The 23,785-nt window shown below is 32.4% G+C and overlaps 1 protein-coding gene and 1 non-coding gene across 3 annotated transcripts; both read right to left on the bottom strand.

Annotated features, from left to right (window-relative positions):
- Positions 1–2,390: 2,390 nt before the first annotated feature.
- LOC110105804 (eukaryotic translation initiation factor 3 subunit I) lies at positions 2,391–23,394 on the bottom strand. Of its 2 annotated transcripts, XM_020835447.2 has the most exons (9): positions 23,125–23,394; positions 22,348–22,563; positions 20,417–20,544; positions 19,687–19,806; positions 19,501–19,590; positions 15,990–16,076; positions 15,696–15,775; positions 2,686–2,766; positions 2,391–2,555 (listed from the first exon to the last, which is right to left on the bottom strand). In XM_020835447.2, exons 1-8 carry the CDS (start codon positions 23,306–23,308, stop codon positions 2,691–2,693), a joined length of 981 nt encoding a protein of 326 aa, XP_020691106.1. In that variant the 5' UTR covers positions 23,309–23,394; the 3' UTR covers positions 2,391–2,555; positions 2,686–2,690. The 2 variants fall into 2 exon arrangements, with proteins under 2 accessions (XP_020691106.1, XP_028557277.1); XM_028701444.1 differs by having other exon boundaries at positions 2,391–2,766.
- On the bottom strand, positions 14,737–14,817 carry LOC114581398. Its single transcript, XR_003703326.1, has one exon. It is a non-coding gene; the product is annotated as a small nucleolar RNA U54 (small nucleolar RNA).
- Positions 23,395–23,785: the final 391 nt, after the last annotated feature.

The raw sequence follows: 23,785 nt of genomic DNA on the forward strand, positions 1-23,785 counted from the left end.
TTTAGTGTGAGCTATAAATTTATTTTCTTTCAAGTTTCAAAGCATATTGTTTTTATCCAAAATAAATAGGTGGATTTAACACCATACAAGCAAGTAGAATAATGCAGCCTAAAACATAGAGTAAAATCCGACAATTTATATAAATAATGACTTCCAAGTTAGAATTCAAAGTAAGAAAGGAGAAAGCTAGATCACCCAAAAACTCATACAAGAAATTTCCCTTAATCCAAGGGTTGTAAAATATAGAATAGCTAAGTAAATCCCCAATAGTGAAAGCAAGCCAATTGTGCATGGCAGTAGTAGCAATTTGGAAGTTCCTTTCATAATAAAGAAACCTTTCCAAGAGAATTTACCCAAATAGAGCCATGACAAGCTTTGTACTAAGAGCAAAAGGATTATAACATTCAGTTTCCAAATCAATTTTTTTTAAAGGGAGAGTTGAGAGTGAAGAGGTAAGGAATACTCTGACCATTTTTCTAAGGCAATTTAGCTTTATTCCAATATATGATATAGAACTTTATAAAGTCTCCCCCATTAAAAAAAAATAAAATAAAAAAGCTATAAAAGATATTTGTTTACAACAATTTCAAGTACATAAATATATTTGTCAATAAGATAAATAGTTCAAAAATATAAGCACCTATTCTTCATGAGACTTCAATTAACCTATTCTTCGACAAGAATTGACAATTGGGAATAAGCACCTCCCTAGAGATGCCACTTATTGCATATAATATATAATTGATGGGAAAGATGTAATAAAGAAAAAATAGTTGATGTTTTAAGGGTTTGAAGATATTTATATAGATATATAATGCTGATATTTAAGAAAATATACTTGATCTAATAGTGAGATTGTGTGAAATAGGAGGAAGTAATATTACGAAAGAGGATGATTAATTATAAGCCTAAACTATAATAGACGAATGAGGGTGTTCAAAGAAGCTTATTGATTGAGATAACATATGAAGCTTAAAAGGGGTTGTAATTGCACTTGTGAACATTCAAGTTCCTAAGAGTTGTGAGGCAATCTTACTTGATAATTGGGTGTGAAAGGAACAATAGCCTTAGTATGAAACTCTCTTGCATATAGTCCCCTACTCCATCTCCTTCTAGGAGGAAAAGTAGAATCCTTAGATTAGAATGGACAATATATTCTGTTATCGGCAAATATATTGTAAGATGGCCATACATCTGATTTCTAATCATATTCCACTCATGCAAAAAAATTTGTATTAATTAAAGTTAGTAGGAGCAAAATTTCAGGGTGTTCTAACGACATAAAATGACATTTAAAAATTCAACGCAAATACTATTTCCTTAAAATCTTACTATACTAGTTTGAAGTCTCAAATCCACTTCTCAAAAAAAAACAAAAGAAAGGCTATTTCATTCATGAAACAAGAACCCCTCATTAGTATTGAGGGATGGAAGTTGAAAGACCACACCAATCTTAATGCTAGTTGTTTGATGGAAAGAAAGCATGCAAAGCGAATATCTCTAACAGCCCCAACAAGGCTTTGGGCCAAAGTAGTACGGGACTGCAAGGTTAGGCTTTAGCCCGCTATTGACCAATCAAAGGAACTTTTATTTTATCCAGTGAACGTACGCTCCTCTACGTTCGGTTCTGAGCAAAAAAAGCGCAATACCGAGTACTCGGTATTGCGCTGCTTTGGTCTAAAACCGAACGTAGAGGAGCGTATGTTCACTGGATGTAATAAAAGTTCGAATTAAAGAGGATTAGATTACGCTTTAGGCCAACTGGTTTCGTATTTCTTCGACATAACATAAGAAGTTTTTGTGGCCAACATTTAATACGAGCTTTTTTTTCAATAAAATTTCAACATTGCTAATTAAAAGCAATTATAATCATTTTTATTGTGGTTCTTTAGTAGATTGTTTTTCTACAAGCAGCAAAAGGAAGCGAACCAATATTGAGCATTCTCAACTTTTACATAAAATAAAGAAAATCTTCGTTTGAGATAGTTTTTCTTTTATTACTTCTTATAAAAAAATTATTTAAAAAAAAACAACAAAAAAATCACCCCAAACAAAACTTAAGCCTTCATCTATCAACTTATTTGTGGTTGCCGGTCAGAATAATTTTAATTATATAAAAATACATTTAAATTTTTTATTTAATTTACACAGCCTCTCCACAATAATATAAATAAAAAAAATATTTCTTAAAGTGAATAAATAAAATATTTTTATATAGTACAATACCACAACATGTTTAACTTTTGAGCTTTCAAAGTTGCCAGCCTCATCTACTTGTTAACGGCCTTAACCTTGAGGGAAACCAACAGCAGCAAGTTATACAATTCAAAAATCGTTATCATAAAATTGAAATTCATGGGGGGAAAAGAGAGAAAAAGATACACAATTAGTTCGGCAGAAGCTTGTAACTAAACAATTTATAGAAACATTTTATTTCAGATAGAGAACTAGACAACATATCATCATATTAGTTGTAATAGATCATCCTCACAGGAAAAGCATTGCAGTTTAGATCAACTGATACCCATCAATTAAAAATATTAGTGGTACAAAACCAAATAATCCCATTTGAACCAAACTTTCACAAGAAACTCTTCTAAATCCACCACCATTGCACGGATCTTTGATAAAATTTAGGAACAAAAAATGGACCAATTTGAAGGAAGAACTGCAAGAAGACAGAACCAGAGCTACATTTTAATGGTGAAATAATCAGAATCGAAGTGATGCAGTCTGATATAGCCATCTTCTCCGCCGCTCGAAAAGCTAACAAAACAAAACGGTTAGAATTAGCCCAAAATATAAATACACTAACGCAAAGAAATGAGTTCAAACCCTCCACAAATGCCAGTTTCCAAGATATTCAGTAATAAAACAATCAAACTATCCCATGATAAGATAAAAAATAATCCAGTAAAAAGCCATAGAGTTGAAAATACAGATCATGTAGATACATTATATGAGAAGACTATTCCAGAAATATCATCAAATCCTAAAAAATTACATAATTACCTCATTAAGGAGAAATGAAGGGTAGCAAATCATAGGCATTATCATTTTCAAACGAAATTACATGTCGTAGAATCCCATGTATTCCATCTCCATATCCCAAATCAAAACATTCAAAATAAACATTATCATCACCATTAGCCCCTTGCCAAACTATTTAGTATTGGATTTATGAATCCTCATTCTACATTCTCCTGTTCAAGACTCATTAAGATGTTAAATTTTTTATAGGTAAACTCATTGTACGCAAATTCTATCCATATAACCTTTGGTAAATCCTTTTCCTCATTAATCCTTTTTTTTATACAAATATGATCTAACAATCTCATTGATGCATCTTCTATCATTTTGTTGTACATACAAATCACATAATCTCTCATATAATCATTTCACAAATCTAAATTTTGGGACATATACAACTTAAAATTTTCATCTTTGCCTCGTTCAACTAAGCTATATTACACTCGATGCTTGAATCAATAATATCCTAAATATATTTCTTCCTTTTGACCCCTCAATCTTAATTCCATAAGTTATAGCCCACATTTAAATGCTTAATCACCAATAAAATAAATCCTAAGTACTTAAACCTATCACACACATCACTTAATCTTCTATCAATATCAACTGATAATTATATAAATTCTACACTCATTAAAATCTTGTATATACTAATACAAACCCTTTATAAGTAAATTACAGCCTCCATGATAGGTACAGGTTAATCGCATAGGCCCCATTTGAAAGTGTGATGCAATAGAAAAATGCCCCATTATACAACATCTGTTGCTGCCTATTAAAGCTTGCAACAAGGCAAATGTTTAATTACTTAACAATTCCAGGAAACAATTCTCCCAGGAGGACGCATGCCTGGTTTTTCACCATGCTATAGAGGCTTCAGCTACATTTACAAACCAGGCCTTACCACCAATTCTGCAACGACATGGATTATATCATTGGAACGCTCATTTGGCTAACTTCGTCTTTTTAGCCGTCAAAAAGAGGAAGCAGACATCTATGATTTTCTGCTAAGCTTGCGATGTTGATATTGTGATAGTCCAAGTGACCAACAGATAAAACTAATCAGCTCACAATACATCGCTGCCATCAGAAACTTAGCAAATCACATTTAATTCTTTACTTAACGACTTAGATTAAGCTCTAGAACTAATATCACTATATATAATGCATTCATTTTTATAATAAAAATAAGGTACTTAAACCTACCCAATTTAGAATAACATTATTTTCTACTAATATTAGATCATAATTAATAATACAACATCTATTAAAACTGTATATCATATAATAAATCATTATCTACCAATCCTAAACCCATTTTCTTCTAAACATTTCCTATATTATTCAAGCTTTTAACTTATTCAAACAAATGTGTTATCAATTAAAACTATCATTTAAAAATTATATATACACCAACATACATCACTTTGATTATTCTTATTATGCATCTCCATAACCATAATACGTACTATTGATCATTGATTTAAACCTTCAATGATTTAAACTTCTTGGTCACTCCATACTTTAACACGCTCCACTTTTGCATACCAAATAACTCTTATGATACTCAACCATATATACCTTCTCAAGAATAATATAAACCATAAGAAGATCCTTTCCAAGTTCTTAATATTCATACGTCACTTAGATCATCCTTATTAAGCATCTCCATAACTATAATACATACTTTTGATTTTTGATTTAAAACTTCAGTGATTGAAACTTCTTGGTCACTCTATATTTTAACACACTTCGCTTTAATAAATGCATACCAAAATAACTCTTATAGTACTTAATAATATACACCTTCTCAAGAATAATAGAAGCCATATGAAGATCCTTTCTTAGCTCTCTATATTCAACCATTAATTGCCTTAGCAAAAATCACATCTATAATTAAACTTCCTAGTATTAATCCAATATAAATTTAAATTTTCTAAGCCAAAACCATCTCTAGTAAATTTTTTAAATTAGTCATAAATTTGAATCCCCCATAATTACAATGATCATAAATATTTTCTTAATTTTTAATAGTAGTGTAAAAATACTACTCCAATCATTTAACATAATCTTAATTTTTAATTTTCAACATAAAAAAAATTGCTGACCAAATTATTCAAATAACACATAAAAGTTTTACCTATATGTATTTTTTCCAAAGCGAACTCTGCTAATTTATTTTAAACTATAATATACCATGCTCTTCATCATGCATTTCCAAAAAGAATTCTTTTCCTCAACAGTCATGGTTAACTTCAATCAAAAACAATAATTTGGCCAAATACATCATTTTCTCTAAAAGAAAGCGAAAAACAATTGAGGATAACTTTCTACCCACCCTCCCTATGTTAACATTGTGATAGTTTGATAGAAATAAAACAAAAGCAGCAGCCAAAAGTTAATTTTATTCATATATTATACACAATAACATAATTAATTAAAAAATTGCTATTAATCTAGCCAAAAAGTTTGAAAATAAATATTTTTAGCACAGTTTGGCTACGAGTAAGGATTTATTTTAGGGGGTATTATACAAAACACCCAAATTTTGACTATTTATAAAACTACCACCCATGTTATTTTTGAAACTATCAAACTCATCCATTTGCTTTTGTCATGATCAAACCATTGGAATATTATCAAAAGCAAAAAATACAAGTTGGGATTTCGATATTTGAGTGTCAATTTAAAAACTGAAAGTAGAAGAGTGGTAGTTCTGTAAATAACTAAAATTTGAGTGTTATATATGTAATTTCCCCTTTAATTAAAGTAAGATTAAATGAATCATATAAATCCAAATCTTGTTGGCTAAATCTTGGTCAACAATTTTGTTGTCAGCTTAAGGATTTATAATTTAAATGAATAAAAAATTTAATCATGAACAAAAAAAAGGATTTTGGCTAAACAACAACAAATCAACAAATTCCAGTAGTAGATATGCCTAATCTATGCAGATCTGAGCATATCCAACAGCTCAAACGCCAACACACAATTAAAATGATAAAAATCATAGCAAATTGACAACTATGCATTGGCGACAAAGGATGCAAGAGGGTGGTGTGAAAAGAGAGATCGAAGATAATTAGCATAAGAGTAGAGGAAGTGGTAGATGTCGATAAAAATCTATGATGCAAGGACACTTCTTAATGAGGTTTGCAGTGTCCGACATATATCAAATACGGCACGCGTTCGACACGCATCCGATATGTATCAAATACGTCGAAGATGTGTCCGACTAAACAATTATTAAAAATAAATTAGACACGCGTGTCCAACATGTGTCTTAAATATTTCATGAAAATTTTTTATTTTAATTCTTATATTTCAATTTTGTATTTATTAAAAAATAAAAACTAAATTACTTATTTCCTTTTAATAATCCCAAATCAATTGTCTGCACTCAATACTTAATTCCCTAAACATACCATTTTCGTTTCTCTCTAATAGATAGCAACTATGATTTCATAACAACGTATAATGTCATCGCAACATTGATGTTCGACGCCACAACACCAATGTTTCAAAATTATATGAAAATCAAATTTTGATGCCAGCAATTTACCCCCACAATCACGCTCTCCCGTCGTCTCGACATCTCATCTTTGCCTAACATCATCTCAAAATAGACGACTATATTGTCTTGAACAGATGCTCAATGCCAAACTCCTAACAACATTTTCGTCTCCCACTCTATGATGCTTGAAACATGAAATCCGACTCTTGGCACCCTAATATTATTCATTTTAAGCACAAATCCTAATTAAATGATTTATTATTTTTTAATTATTCTTAATATTATGCTTACTTAATTTCTATAAACTATTTTTAGGATATAAACATTGTAATGTCGTGTCCAACCCGTGTATGTTTCCTATATTTTTAATAATTGACGAGTCCTGTGTCCGAGTCGTGTCCATGTCACCATATCTGTGTTTGTGCATCATAGATAAAATCCCTAAATGATGAAAAAGTGTCAGCTTAGGATAAAGTTGTCAAACGAGGGTTTGTGCTTAAAATTAGAGAAAAAACATTATATTATCCATGAATGCAACACAGTGTGAAGAAGATGCAAAGAAAGGAAAAGGAGCTTGCTATTGAGGAATATGTGTTAATGGAGCTCATAGTGAAGTAATAAGTAACAATGAACAAGACAACCAGTAAAATCCACTAAAAATCTCCTCCAGAGATTTGTTAAATTATATTAAAACCAAAATGAGAAGCAAAAAATATCATTTAATCCAGCAGCAAGACTTACACCAAAAAACTATTTGACTTTATCTATATCTCAGTTAGATCCAATATATACATTACTTGGCTTCCCTTTCAAGGAGTCAATCATCATAAATGGTGAAAATCATACTAAGGTGCTATTTGGTTTGAAGTAAAGTGAGCGTAAAACATTCCAAATGCAAGGGTTTTAAGAATATTGGTGTTTTATTTTAAGTAAAATAAATGTAGTTGGAATTCACCCTCTAGTTCATTCTTAGGTATTGTTTGGTTGGCTAAAAAGTGGTAGACGACTGTGGGAGGCGTTGACGACTAGCTGTGGTGGCGAGCTGTAGCAACAACGATGGCAATTGGCAATGGTGGCAGGAGGTGGCCGACTTGGGCAGAGGCTGCCAATAGTGGTAGCGACGGCGATGGTGGCGGGCCGTGGCGGCGGTGGTTGGCGGCTGATGGTGGCTGTGGCGGTGGCAGATGATGGATGGCAGATGGCGGCAACATATGATGGATTGCGATGGCCAGCATCGACTGCAAGCGGTGGGCGGAGGAGACCTACGGTGGTGGCAGGCAGTGGTGTCGGGCAATTAAGTTCCGATGTATTTGAAAATTGTCCAAATCTAAGGAATTCCAAATAAACTAAAAATGAACTAGATGAATTCCAAATACACAATTTTTTATTGCATTTGGTTTACTTTAGACAAAACACCAATATTCTCAAAACCCATGTTTGGAATACTTTATAACCCTTTTACTTCAAACAAAACAACCCTTTAGTGTTTTTAGAATTTTCTCATATTTGGCAAATTCCAAATACACCATAAATTCACTGTCATTGTCATTGCCCATTACCAGCCCCCATCGCTGACCACCACCTCTGGTTGTCATCGCCAACTTTGGCCACTACCATTGTTGGCCATTGATCACAACCTTCTTTAGACTTTGCATTGCATTCATTTTTCTTCAAGTCGAGCCAAAAAATAAAAGAATCTAATGTATTCATTTTACATTCATACAAATAACATTAAAATATTACTTTTAAATTGCATTCCTTTTACATTGCGTTTCTTAGCCAACCAAACCAAAAGCCTCATATCAGATGATAAAAATTAACTATCATTGTCCCAAATTGTAAAAACTTTTCTAAAAGGAAAGGAAATTACTATCATCTTATGGATTATCCACCAAAGTCGAAAGACACAAAATTTATAATTTGGGATGAAGTGAATTTCATGATCATAACATAACTGTGGAATACCATGATACTCAAAATTAATGGGTCATATATTTTTCTCTCTACTACAAAAGGAGTTTGATGCATTTGAGTTCATTGCAAAACTCAATAAAGACTTTGGCCAAGTTCATAACGAAATCTTAAGTAGAAAAAATATATAATTATTGAAGGAGATTTTTTATACAAGCCAAAGAAGAAAAAAAGATAATTTTTAATGCCCTGAACTCTAAAACATTTGTAATGACAACCATCAAACCCTAAGGTTTTAAATTAACTATTATATAGTCTTTCCTTAAAGAATAGCACGAGTCTTCTTTCAAAGGCAATCTAAAGTAGAAACTCTATGGAAAGCCCCCAGGCTATGATGAAAATAAAGCATGTCACAAAAAAGAACAAGTCCCTTATGAAATGTATAGTTCGATTCATAAGATATTGGCAAATTCATAAATTTCCTCAATTCTCTAGAAAATCACCTGGATCGTGCTCGCTAGCTCAAATGATGACTTCTAATTATTGAGTTTTCAATACCTTAAAGAATTTTCCTCAAACTCATATCCCAAATTCATGGGCCACTAATTACATAAACAACCGTACTAACCTTTTTCAAACCTACTAACTCTGCCCAATAATATACAAAAATAAAAATAAATGTTCTCTAGCAACTATTGCAGCTCAATTAAATGTTTTAATTTCCTCAATGTTTATCCTCGTTAATGTACGGTGTATTCCTTATCTTGTAGTTAATCTTCTATCAATCCATAAAATCACTGAAGACCACAATTACAAGGAAATCTTTTTTTGCAAATCATTGTGTATTTCAGAACCTCACCACGAGAAATGTGATTGAGCAAGCTAGAGAAAATAATGGGCTACAACTTCTTAAAAACCGAAACCACTTATCATATTCTTTCATTTCACCCTCAATATAGAAGCTATTTGAAAACATCATTATAGGCTAAATCCTTTTTTAAAACCCTACAATATGTATTTGCTTCTCTTTTAAATATAAACATGAAAATCTTTCATTATAAAACTTATGAAATTCCCAAGAATCAACATGTTATTTTTTTAAAAGTGATTCTAAATTTTTTACTTTTCTAATTGTGCACTCAGACATTTGAAGATCTTCCGAAATCTCCATTAATAACATTATCATATTTCTTATAAGATAAAAAAATAATTCCTCGTGATTAATTCACTCACATTATGATAAAAAGATAATTCAATAATAACATCAAGATATTTTAGAAAGATAATACTCATGAATAATTCAATCACATTATCATATTTCTTTTTAAAAAGTAAACATCATCCGTCAATCCACCTATTCTAACACTCCCCAATAAAATGGAGTGGCAAAAAAAATCGCCATATACTAGAAATCACCAGGACTCTTCTCTTTCAGAATCAAATGCCAAAAAAAAATCTTGGGGAGAAATTAGTTTCAAAAGTCTTATAAAATAAATTATTAGGTTGAAGTCATTCCTACAAATAACTTCCTCTTAAAAATTCCTCCAAAAATTTTGTGCATTGCATGTCCACATCCACAACCAACATAGTTTCATTATAAAACTTATGAAATTCCCAAGAATCAACATGTTATTTTTTTAAAAGTGGTTCTAAATTTTTTACTTTTCTAATTGTGCACTCAGACATTTGAAGATCTTGTGAAATCTCCATTAATAACATATCATATTTCTTATAAGATAAAAAAATAATTCCTCATGATTAATTCACTCACATTATGATAAAAAAATAATTCAATAATAACATCAAGTTATTTTAGACAGATAATACTCGTGATTAATTCAATCACATTATCATATTTCTTTTTAAAAAGTAGACATCATCCATCAATCCACCTATTCTAACACTCCCCAATAAAATGGAGTGGCAAAAAAAATCGCCATATACTAGAAATCACTAGGACTCTTCTCTTTCAGAATCAAATGCCAAAAAAAAATCTTGGGGAGAAATTGCCTTATCTGCCACATAACTAATTAAGAGTAATTAGTTTCAAAAGTCTTATAAAATAAATTATTAGGTTGAAGTCATTCCTACAAATAACTTCCTCTTAAAAATTCCTCCAAAAATTTTGTGTATTGCATGTCCACATCCACAACCAACATAGAGGTAAATTTGACCTTAGAGTTCTCAAATCAGTCTTTATTAGATATTCCTTCACCCAAGAAGGATATAAGAGTTATCATCCAACCACTAAAAAATTCTTTCAAAAAATATCACCTTTGATAAGTATAATTTTTCCAATCAAATTCATCTTCAAAGAAAGAACATTCAACAAAAAAAAAAAGTATAATGACATTTAGTTTTCAACTTAATACTCCTATAACACAAACTCTAACAAATCCAAACATAGTACCCTTTCAAGTCAATATAAGAACGAAAAAGCCAAACAAAAACATTCAGCAAGCTCAATACTCACAATCTCTGTTTAAAATTGCGCAATAAGAGGCGCGCCTCTGCGCAATTTGGCCCAAATGCGCCTTGAGGCTTGCGCAATTTTTCCCTTGGCAGAGGCGTACGCCTCAGTCATTGTGAGGCGCGCCTCAAATGCGCAATTGCATAATTTTGCTTGAGGTGTGCGCAATTTTGATGAGATTAAACAGACATTGATTGAGAATAGTGTTATCATTATATCAGATGAATGGTCTGACATGAAGAGCAGGAGCTTGATTAACATCCTTGTCAACAATCCCTACGACACGGTGTTTTTACAATCAGTTGAAGCTTCAGATGAGGTTAAAAATGCTGCATTCATTTTCAATTTACTAGATGATGAGACAGATTTGCCATTATCAGACTTACAGCTAGAGGATCTAAGTGTGGATGTCTTGAGGGGCGAAGCAGATCAAGTGGGCACATTCACTAGTACCACATCACACACATCCACTAGCTCTTCATCACAACAATCAAATAAAGGTATTCCACAACTTCTTATATGCTATTGCATTATATTTATATCAAGTGAACAATTAACATGTAATGATCATTCTTATTTAACAGGGAAGAGAAAAGTGAGTCATATTGAAGATGATGAAGATATGACATTCATAGATACAATTAGAGAAGAAGATTCTCTTGAAGACCCATTTAGTGATGGGATATGATTGGATTTTATATGTTCCTTCTTAATTATACTTTGGGAGTTCTGATAGACTACAATTTTATAGTTTTGTACTTTGGAACATGCTTTTATTGCATCTCTTTTCTTAATTTCCACTCATTCTACTTGTCATTTAGATGTTTTTATTGTATGATAGAATCTTGCTATTATTTACCTGCTAAAACCCTTAAATTCTCATTTACGCAATTCTGCGTCCGTGAGGTTTACGCCTCACACCACCTCGAGGCTTATTTATGCAATTTTAAACCTTGCTCACAATTGTTATTAAGCAAGAATGATCAAATCATCACTATATAATTTCCTATGCATCCCATCCCTAAATAGACATTTTAAAAAAAAATTCTTCTACCCATAAAGAATTCCTAACAAATATCAGCTCTAATTCCATTACAATACCACAAGTCCTATTTAAGGCACTTGGAGAAAAAGAAAATGAAAAAAAGATGTCATAATAAAGGTCAAAATGGTAGGATGCAAGGTTATGTTGGATAAAAATTTCATAAAAGAAAAATGGAAAAGTTGGCCGATCTACACTCCATATGTGGCCAACAAACGATCAATTTATAAACATTCTCACAAAAAGACTCTACAACCTCACGTTAAAAAATATTATAAAAAAAATTTGGAATGGTAGATTTATGTCATTCAATTTAAGAGTGTTGATGGATCATGAAACTCACAAGTCAACCAATCTTAGTAGGAATCCTTGAGCACACCGATTAAGAATAGTAATCGGTGGACTGATCCTCTTTTAGCCCTTGATTGCAATATGTGCACCTCCTATTTCTATTTTAGCAGCTTGCCCCTCTTGGGGACGTTTTTTCTTCTTTTTTTTGTTAAATAGCTTTGAGTTATTTTCATTGTAAACCTTCGAGAAATCTATAAATACTTCCACAGTTTATATAAAATCAAGCAATAAAATTCAAATTAATTTTTCTACATTTCTACTTTTATATAGATAATAAAAAAAGCCAATTACAATCTATTAAATTATTCAATATATTTTTCTAATTATTAACATTCATCATTTCCTGAAGCTTAAATGACAACTTGATGTAAAGTAATGAGGTTTGAATATCTAAGATCTATTGCATAGAACAAAACAAATAATTAATTTATAGAGTTAACACAAAATCTTTAAGCAAAAGTAACTTAAGAGTATTTGGCATTCAAGGAAAAATATTAGACTTGAAAAGAAAAAAATTATAAAACTACAATTAAATCAATCATTTTATATGAATCAATGTATTATGTGATAAAGAAGTCACTTATGCCTAGTTTAGTAGCACAAAATAAAATGTTATGATGGATGTGTAATAAAACTAAAATGAATAAATTGAGAAATAATTATAATAAAGAAATGGTGGGAATCAACTGAAATAAACATAATTTGAAGTAAATTTATGAGACTTGGGCATGTACAGAAGTAAATGATGGATCAATAAAATGGGTAAGTAAAATTAATCTGGAAGATTAATAAGGAAAAGAAGCGCAATAAATGTAAAAATTTTATAACTTGTGCATAAAGATTAGCGAAAAATAAAAACTTTGTATCTATGCATTATTCAATAAGAATAAATGAAGAATGAAGATTCATATCCCATATAATTGGTTAGAAGTTAATGGAGATAATTTCAAATTGAATGTAGAGTAAAGTCGGTGGCGGTGGCCATCGGTGACCAGAGGAGGTGATGACGGTGGCGGGTGGAGGAGGTTGAAGGGAGGCGGGTGGCGGTCAAGCAAGCTTGTGGTGTAAACGGTTTTCACTCAAAATCGAAGAAGTTTGGTTTACACTCAAAATGAATTACTTCACTTTACATTATATTTAATATACTTTACTTTACATCATTTTGTATTTCAACCAAACACAAAAATTTGTAAAACTCTTGCATTTCAAATACTTTACACCATAAAGTAATCCACCCAAACAACCCCTACATAAATTCCAATTCTATTTCGGCAACACTAGATGTTCACTCAATGTAAACAAAATGTCAAGCACTTTAGTTGCCAAATATGAATAAATAATCATAATTATTGTTGAACATTCCTATTCTTAAGTGTGCAATAAAATAAACACACTTCATACAATAAACTTACTATTTTCTAAATAACACCACAATCTAGATAACATTCAACCAAAAAAAATATAATTATTAATTGTAAAATTGTTAGCATAAAACAATATTTCATTCATCAAATACATTTTTGTTACCTAAATAACTTGAGATTTTATTCATTTAAACTAACGCCCGCAATAGCGCACGCACACACGCACATATATATATACACACATTGCACATTGTCGGATGCTTACTTCCTGAATTTTTCTTAAAATGTATAATATGCATGTCTATGTTCGGGTATTCAAGATTTACAAATAGGAGATCTCATCCATATTTTGGATCATATTATAAGAGAAGCCAAACGAATTAAATAGATGTATCAAAGTTCATTTAATACCCCTTACATGGAGAAATATTAAATATAAGCAAATTGAAACAAAAACAATCCTATATCCCAATTCATTGTGGTAGTACAGACCATCCCATTGGAAAATGTACACATCTTCAGAACAAGAGGAAAACAAGATCTATAAGATTAAAATCTGCCAACATGTACTACATAAGGACAGTAGCACCGCACCAAGAGAGAAAAAGTCCTATCATGTTATCATACATGAAAGTTTTAAGAATGTGAGCTTTCCGATCAAAAGTCTGTTATGCAAATCACATCAAAAAATATAACCAACCATGAATAAGAAAATTTTAATGAGCAAAGTAATTTTCAATCTCTAGGAATCAAAACATAGACTCGAATACAAATAAATTGATTAAAAATAGCAGATGAAACCATAATGTTGACTAGATACAAAAAAGGGATCAAATAAACTGAAGAAGACGAGGAAAAATTTAGGTGGAATAACTACAAAAAGCCTGCAAAGATGCACAAAACAAAGCACTTTGTCGTCCAACTTCTTCCATAAGTGAAAATTCAATACTCAAGTCGCATCTACAGCCCAAATAAACCACAATGCACTCAATGATCCGCAAGCAGCAAAGAAAATTTGGTCTGCTTATAAAAAAACTGGATGCAAAACAGCAGCAGCTCTCATAATCTTTAAAATCAGCATTTAAAACTCAGAATAGCGTATATTCCTTCAAAAAAAGGATGCAATCATCGAGCTGCATGAGACCAGAAAGGGATAAAAAAAATACAAAGGACTAATAAGAACAAGTGCAAAAACACTTGAAATAATGTCACGGAACCATAACAGAAAATGTTGTATCTAATGTCACTTCAGTTGCAGTAAATCCCAAGTGCTTGCAAATGAGGAATATCAAGAAGCCGTGACTATTAGATAAGAAATATCCAATCACGAGCCGATTAGACCCGTCTAACAATTGACTCAAGAAAAACTGATCAAAACTCAACCTAGCTGTAGGCTGATTCGGTCTTGATCAGATTCCATAGCTCGTTAGTTTCAGTTCACACAGAATTCGAGCTTCAACCAATTTTCCTCTTTTAGTTAAGACATTCTCTGGCATAGAACAGCTGCAGGATAAATACACACAAGAACAGCACAGAGAAAAAGCAGCAAACTGATATTGATAAACCTTTTCCACCGGCAAAATACAGAGTAGTTAGTATCAAATCAAAAGAGATAACAAGTGGAAGTGTTCCCTGCAGATACTACTACCTGTTGTGATATCCTGAGTACTAGTAAATACAGAAAAGGAAATATAAATTGCGAGAAAGCGCATAGCGTCCAAAATGGAAAATTTGATATAAAAAAAGGATAAAGCTGCCAAATTAAAATTTATACTACTCTAAAAAAGGAATTTCACAATGCTACTCTAAAATTTATGCTACTTGAGCAGAACTCTTATCAGATAATGCGTTCCGGCAGTAGCCTAGTGAAAGCCATAAAATAACATAGATTTCAACATAACTGGCAGTAAGAAAATAAGCATCATGATGAAATATGTGGATAACGTATATAATTCATAGATCCAACAGATATACAGCTAAAAAATCTGTAAAGAAGTGGCATAGAAAACAAACCTTCGCCCATCAGGATTAAATGCCAGAGCATTTATTGGTCCAAAATGACCTTTTACACCCCCTATTTCTTCTTCAAGAATCTGTAAGGAGTTGAGAAAAAGCAAAATAAAAAATCACAAGAGCATCAGAAAGGACTTTTAGTAGTCAGCAATTTCGTAAAACCACAACAAAAATAGTATTCGAGAACCAAAAAACTTAATTAGAAACTATTTTATTTGATATCTACTATTTGATGCAAAAGAGATCAATAGTCAAATAGTTTGACAACTCCGTTGTAAGTAAATGGCAGCAAACCTTGTGAAAGAATTTTGCTTCAAATTTGCCAGCCCTGTGATCAGTTCTTGTAACAGCTGATGCATCCTGACCACCACCAATAACGACCTACAAGTTTAAATAAACCACATCGAAGTAAATTAACTTTTTCCTCAACATATTTCCTTCCAAATAGCAATTCTGAAATACCACCAATAAAAAGGGTAAAATCTGCAAAGCAGAAATTTCGCACATAGAAAAAGCACCCAGGTAACAAAAGGAGTTTAAGGTTTGAAGCTAACCATAGACAAAATATCTAAAACACTTAAAATAAATTTACTCCTCATCTACCTCCGACAATAGTGCTACCAAAAAGAAAAAAAAAAAAAAAACTTTACTTCACTTTTTAATCAAAGCAACAATGGCATCATTTCCTCCACTTGTCTGGGATGGCAGAATTTCTTTCACTTGCATATGTTCTATGTTCCCATTCTATCACACAACCAAGTTTTAAATTGCGCAATCAAATATTGAGGTATTTTCTTTCCATGAAGTGAGGTGTACCCCTCAAAATTAAACCATTAAATTGATACAAAATATAAAATAATAAATAAGATATTCACATCACAGATAGAAATTAAAGATAACAAAAAAAACGAAGGTTATGAAAGGTCATATAAGCTACAACCAATGCTAAATAAATAGTCTCTCCCACCTAGTTCAGCATAGAAAAGTAGCATAATGTCATAATTTATGAAATTTAAATTCTCCTACTCTTATCACTTAGGATCTTCTTTAAAATCAACATTATAGTTATTTGCTTTCTCTCATTCAACATAATAAACCTAAGAAAAAGGGTTTCCAACAACAAGATGAGAGGCGTTGGAGGAGAGGCAACAGTGGCAAAACAGCGATGGGAACTTAACAGGATCAAGTATGAGCATAAGGGTATTGTGACTTGCAGCTATAAGTTTGAGGTTGTGGGCCTCTTCTCGAGTTTAATTTGAATTATGTATGATGAATATGTTTAATTATGCATAAAAAGTTTATAAATTTAAATTTTAAAAGTACTTAAACCATAATTTTCGAGTCTCTTCAAAATTGCATTAAAATTGCATTGAGACATGCATTGAGGCGTAAGCATCATCCCGCAAACCCAAGGCATACCCATCATTATTTCTTAAAATTGCATTAAGGCAAGACTTAAAACGAGCCTCTAATTGCACACATTTAAACCATGCACACAACTATGATATAAATTTCATCCTTTATTTGTCTCCACTCATTCATTTCATTTCTTCACCTCTAACCCATCCCCTTTCCATCATAAAATGCCACTTGGACAATTTTTGTGACATTCTATTTAAGGCAAAATGATGTAGACAAGATAAATGTATAAGAACAAATAACCCCATAATGCATTAAGAAAGCAACAAGTGTAGTAATGAACCTAGTAGAATCAAGCATTACCTTATTCAAGTTCGCTTATTTGTTTTTTTTTTTGAATCATAACAACAATAGTATCATTTCCCCCGCATATTTGGCATGGCAGAAATTTTTTTTTTTTTTTTGCACATGTTAATTTACTACATTTTCCCATTCTATCATGCAACAATGAAATAACTACCATCCATTCTTTTTAGTTATCTCCACTCATTCATTTTTTTTTTCTTCACCACTTCTAACCCCTCCTCTTTCATTATAGAATTGGGATGTCTATCATAAAATGCCACTTTGACAATTTCTGTGGCAAAAGCCTATTGAAAGGCAAAATGATGATGCATAAATAATTAAAAGTCATGTAGACAATATAGATAGATATAAGGCCTGTAGCCCCATAATGCATTAAGAAAGCAGCAAGTATTACTGTAAATAAACCATGTAGAACTAAGCATTACTTATTCAAGTTTGTTTGTTTATTTTATTAATCAAAACAACAATGGTATCATTCCCCCACTTATCTAGCATGGCAGAACTTCTTTTTCTTGCATTTGTTCATTTACTAAATGTTCCCATTATATGACACAACTATGATATAACTTCCATCCATTCTTTCTTTTTCGCAACTTTTTTTTTTCTTCAACTCTTCTAATCCATCTTCTTTCATTTTAGAATTGGGATGCCATCATAAAATGCCAGCTTGACAATTTTTGTGGCAACGCCTATTGAAAGGAAAAATGATGATTCATGCATCATTAAAAGCTATGCAGGCAATAAGATAGATAAAAGGCAGATAGCCCAATATGCATTAAGAAAGAAACCATTATAGTTATTAACAAACCTACTAGAACCAAGTACAATCTTATTCAAGTTCCTCTATCTATTTTTTTTATTGAGTTTGAGCCAAACTTAAACACAACTAGAATTTTAAAATCTTGATCAAGCAAGTTTATTAGTTTTCTAAGTAAATTTGGACCTAGTAGAACCAAGTACTATCTTATTCAAGTTCATTTATTTATTTTTTTATTGGGTTCAAGCCAAATATTTTTTTTTTTATTTTTTTACTTTTTATTTTTTTGGGTTCAAGCCAAATATGAAATGGCTAGAGTTTTAAAATCTTGCTCAGGCTTGTTTATTAATTTTCTTATCAAGTTTGAACTATAATAGAGTATTAGTCGGACATAACCAATTATATATTTGCTGCTAATAAATATCTACATATATGTTTATCACAGTCCAAAAAGGTTCAAATTTTAATTAATATTGACACAATTCGCTAAATAATATTTATCATTTATGTTATTTGATAAAGTTTAGATATTTATAAAATCTATTTTAATCTATATATTGTTATTTTCAGCATACTTATATCTCAAATAATATACACAAATTTTAAAGTGCATAGTATATAAGAAAATCAATGCAAGAACAAAGCCGAAATCCTTAAAAAAGTAATTAGATCAATTTAGATTTAAAATAGGAATAAGCATATTTTCATACATAAATAAATGAACAGATCAATGTACAAGTTTATTCATTTACATGTCAAGCTTTTTAAATTTTGTAAAGCTAATTCATCTACTTAAATAAACAAACATCCTAATATGAATGAAAACCGAATTGTTTATCAAGAATACTAGTTCGCTTACAATCCCAACAATAAGTTTAATGTGGATAATGGAAAGTGGAGACAAAGTAGTATGTCATTTAGGTAGCTAATAAAGTCTAAATTTTCAAAATGAAACAAGAATAACTTTAGATAGAAAGTTGTCCTTGATAAGTTGTGTACTAATTTACTGATTGTATAAAAATTTATAAGAAAAACAATGATAATTGTAATAACATGGAAAAAATATGCTTTTAGCATAAAAAATAGTGATCCTAGAGGGTAGGCATGGAGTAGTGGTTATGTTGCCTGCATTGCCACCTAGAGATTTTAGCTTTGAGTCATGAAAAACTGTTCCCTGATATGGAAGAGTAAACTTGTGTACTTTAACCCTTCCCTAAGCCTACTTTCGCAGAAGGTTCATGCAATGAGTTACAACCCATCAAAATAATGATGCTAAACTAAAGAATATATATAAATATCAAAGACAACAAAATGTATGCTTACATGATCAAGAAGTGGAGAGATGTCACATGCATTTACTGGACGCTCTGTCACATATGTCTTGATAAGAGTCAATGTTCTTGAGTCCCATAGCTTAAGAAAAAAGAACAAGGAAAATCAGAAGAGACACCCAAAAAATAAAGCAGAATAAAAAATTGCAATTCACATCAGGAACAAGTCATTAAAAACCTTAGCTGATTTATCCAAGGAACCTGTGAGGAAATGAGAGCCATCGGAAGACTTTACTAGTGAGGCAACTGTTTTCTGATGACCCGTCTCTTTGTCAGACTCCTTCAACAACTGACCAGTCTACATGCATGAAGGAAAACCAAATCAGAAACAGAGCAACTCTAAAAGGAATCACAAAAAACAACTCGATCCTATTCATTCATTCATAAATCCAAATAAGAATGCATATTGACAGGAACCTCAACTAGCCATTCTTTGTGAAGAATAACTAATAACAATTACAGGCAGGCAAAAAGAGATCATGGCAATTAATCAAAGCATTTTTCAACAAAATTTGTCTGCATAAAAGCATAATAAAAAGTGCAAAAAGGCAAATACTCATGTCAACTTATCAATGGCAAATACCAAAGAACAGCAACTAACAGTGGTAAAGAACACAGATCTGTGTTATCACACAAAACAACCGACATGGAGCACCACATAATTTGATGATGCTTGCACAACTGAATAACCACAATCTCATTCACCAAAAGAATGCAACCTCAGTCATGAACTGGATTACATCACCATGATTATGGATGATATAAATATCAGTTTAACTTTCTGAACTTGTAACCATAGTGATGGCAAGGCAACATATGTATGGGAAAATAACTCTGTTCACGATAAACCTCAAATAGTATGATAAATATAAGAACCAGCTAATATGACTAGACAAAATTAAACGCACCTCAGAATCCCATAACCGGATTACTGCATCTTCACCAGCACTTATAATAGTCTTATTTAAAGGCCCCCAAACAGCTCTATTGATTCTCCCTTGAGGGCCCTTAATTGTAAGAATAGAGTCGCCAACCTCTATAAAAGATAACATAATAAAATAAAGACATACATCATAAATGAGATTTTGATGATTCAAAAATCAATAGCAATAATAAAAGAAAATAAGCAAATATTGCATGATCTATGTTATTTAAGTATGACAGTTGATCGTTAAGATTTTCAATATCTTGAATTGCCATAATGTGTGGTTAGAGATATCAATTAAGAAAAAAAAAAAGACAATATTTTACATATGGGTTAATCACTGCTTAAGAAAATATCATTGGTGTATGGAACACACTGATCCTGCAACAAATAAGAAAAACGGCCTTCAAGCGACAGGCAACATATTTTACCTGTTTATCAGGAGCGATTTCCATGTAATCAAAGAAAGATTCAACTGCCCGCTCCCAATCGAGGTAGTCCTCTATGTGTAATCGGCCATCGAAGAAGGGAATGTCTAATTTGACTTTGAACTCTCCCTGTTGGCGATGGTTCACATGATGTCGCCTGGGTCGGTCGTAATAGACAGGGGGTTCTTCTTCAGCTGAATCTGACATTTCAAATGGCTGGGGAGCTTCAATTTCGAATTCCGAATCTGAAGCAACTAACCCAGTGGGTGGAGTGTGACGTCGACGGTGATGCTGAGGCGCCGATATGGTTGCCGGTGCTCCCAGACGCACCATCGTTGGGTTTGGTCGATTCGTCCGAAGGGATCGAATCTCGTTGCGCATTTCCGTAGAGAACCGGAAAAACTCAGTAGTGAGTGTTTCCAGTTGTCTTGAAATGTTTGTCTGTGCTGTCCATAAGGCGTCCATGCTCCTGTCGTCGACTGGAGCGGTTTGCCTGCTACCTTCCGCCATTGAAGCTCGAAGCCAAGCTCTGATACCAGTTGGTGTATGGAACACACTGATCTTGCAACAAATAAGAAAAACAGAGAAAAGAAAGGAAACGGAGACGGGGAAGAAGAACGGAGGTTCCAGGAGAAGGAGTATATTTTCCACTGTAATAATTCAATACCAGTCTTCTATAGCTCCTCATACTAGTATAATACTATGGTTTAGTCTAAAACAGTAAAAGACTAAAATAGTGCCACTAGGCAGCACATGTGTAAAGGCAGTAAGTAATGATTGCAGAAATAACATAAAAAGATAGTGGAGGCTGTAGTTTGTTAGGAAAGCAGAGTAGGTAGCTGCGGTAACGGGTCAACCCGGAACTTGTGATTGAACCTGTTCCACATCAATCATCCTTAAAGTTACATAAAATGGAGGATCTTTTTAGGCCTGCATTAAAAATGAGGCACATAAAGCGCTAATAATAATCTAATTAAAAAATAATATCAATTCTGTGAATTCAATTGATAATTTACCGATCACAAATCTACTTTGATGATGTCAGACCACCATCGAGGTTACGGAACACATTCTATCTAAATTGTAACTCATACATGTAACTCAGGCGAGTCACCATCACCTAATCAAGTGCTGCTAGCAAAAAACTGGCTTAAGATTGCAATAAGAAGCTATCTGAATCACATGAATTATGCATTTTCCATTTATAGATCTTCAAAACAATTGTGCCCAAACATGGAGGATAGAATATTGAAATCAATGCCATTCAACTATACATTACAAATAATGAAATAAGATACTTCCATTTTTCACTGAATTTTATAAAATATTTTAATGTTATATCAGAAAACTTTTATAATAAATTGTTAAGGGATCTGAAAAAAACAGAAATTAAGAAAAAGGGACAAGCATATCAACTTTAGCACGATCCAATTAGCTACCAATTAATCAGATTAGTCCAAATTAAAAACTAAAAGATAAAACATACGTTCATTGGGATCTCTCGATATCCTTTTCACTTGTATAGTGGATGTTTGTCCCATAAAAGGGTCCGTAGTTATAACAGCAAGTTTATCCCCAACAGAAAATTCCACAGCCCTGGCGGGAGAGTCGAAGTTAAAGGAATAGAGTTGGGTGCCGGACTGAACGTCCCATAACTTAACAGTCTGATCTGCACTGCCCGTAATAAGGCGCCTGGAATCCCCTACACGCAATACGGACAAGTTAAAGGCATAAATGCCATAACATGCAACAAAATGCAAAAACAAGTATTAAGTCGAAAATTCATATGTACAGAAATAACTTTCATCAAACATGTCTTATCATGATCGTTAAATGACATTATATATCAACAAAACAGATATCGCAAAAAGATAAATAGGAAACTGATCTGGAAAGAAAAAAAAGGAAAAAAACTGCAATATAACGTACAAACCTAATCACCTAGAAGCTGGCTATTGCCCCACAATGAAATGACGACAAATGGAAAACCCAACAATTTTTGAAGAAGAAAGGGCACTTCCTAGCCGAAACAACCCAATCTCAGACAAAGATAAAATGGAGTCACTCATCAGCTTATACTTGATGAAATGAAAAAAGAATCCGCAACACATAGTAGTAAGACAAAAGAATACAGATGAACAACATAAAACAATCAATAGATGCACCTGTTTCGTCAATCACGCATGATTATCCGGCAAAACAAAAATCAGAAGAAGAAATTCGCATATTTGACACGGAGTACGAGGTGAGAATGAAAGCTTACGGGAAACATCACAGCACCAGACGGCTCCGTTGTGACCTCGATAGACGCCGAGGCGGTCGCCGTTGTCTGCAAACCAGACGGTTGGGTTATGATCTTTGGCGCAAGAAAAGAGAAGATCGCCCTCACGATTGTATTTGAGGAAAGTTAGGGGCCTCTCATGCCCCTTCATCAGAATTGGCCTCATCTTTCTCCTCCCTCCCCTGTGTACCACGCTCACTTCGGTCGACGACGAACAGAGCGACGGCGCCAACCTTTATAAAACCCTAATTCGGTCTCGCGGCGTTTTACCTTTTTGCTCGGGAACAAAGGCCTGGGCCTTGGTAATGTGGGCCGGATAACATTCTAGATCTATGTAAGGAAGGACGATGTAAAGCCCAATTATGAGAGACGCAATGGCTAGCATAAAGGGCTAGCAATTGCTATTCTGTTTAGTTTTTTATTTTTCTAATTCAAATTAATCCTTAACATTAATAAAAAAATTCATTTCTCAAAAAAAAAAAAAGTAGCTATCTTTTATAAGCTTTGACTCGATTTATTCTCTCACAAATCAACTCATTTGATAAATATTAATATAACATATATTTTAAAAGTATTAAAGTTTAAGAGTTAAATTATAAATTATTTAAAAAATTTTTCTCGCTTCTATTTTATTCTAGTGATT

The sequence above is a fragment of the Dendrobium catenatum genome, unplaced genomic scaffold (assembly GCF_001605985.2).
Source record: "Dendrobium catenatum unplaced genomic scaffold, ASM160598v2 fragScaff_scaffold_1713, whole genome shotgun sequence".
Taxonomy (NCBI): Eukaryota; Viridiplantae; Streptophyta; class Magnoliopsida; order Asparagales; family Orchidaceae; genus Dendrobium; species Dendrobium catenatum.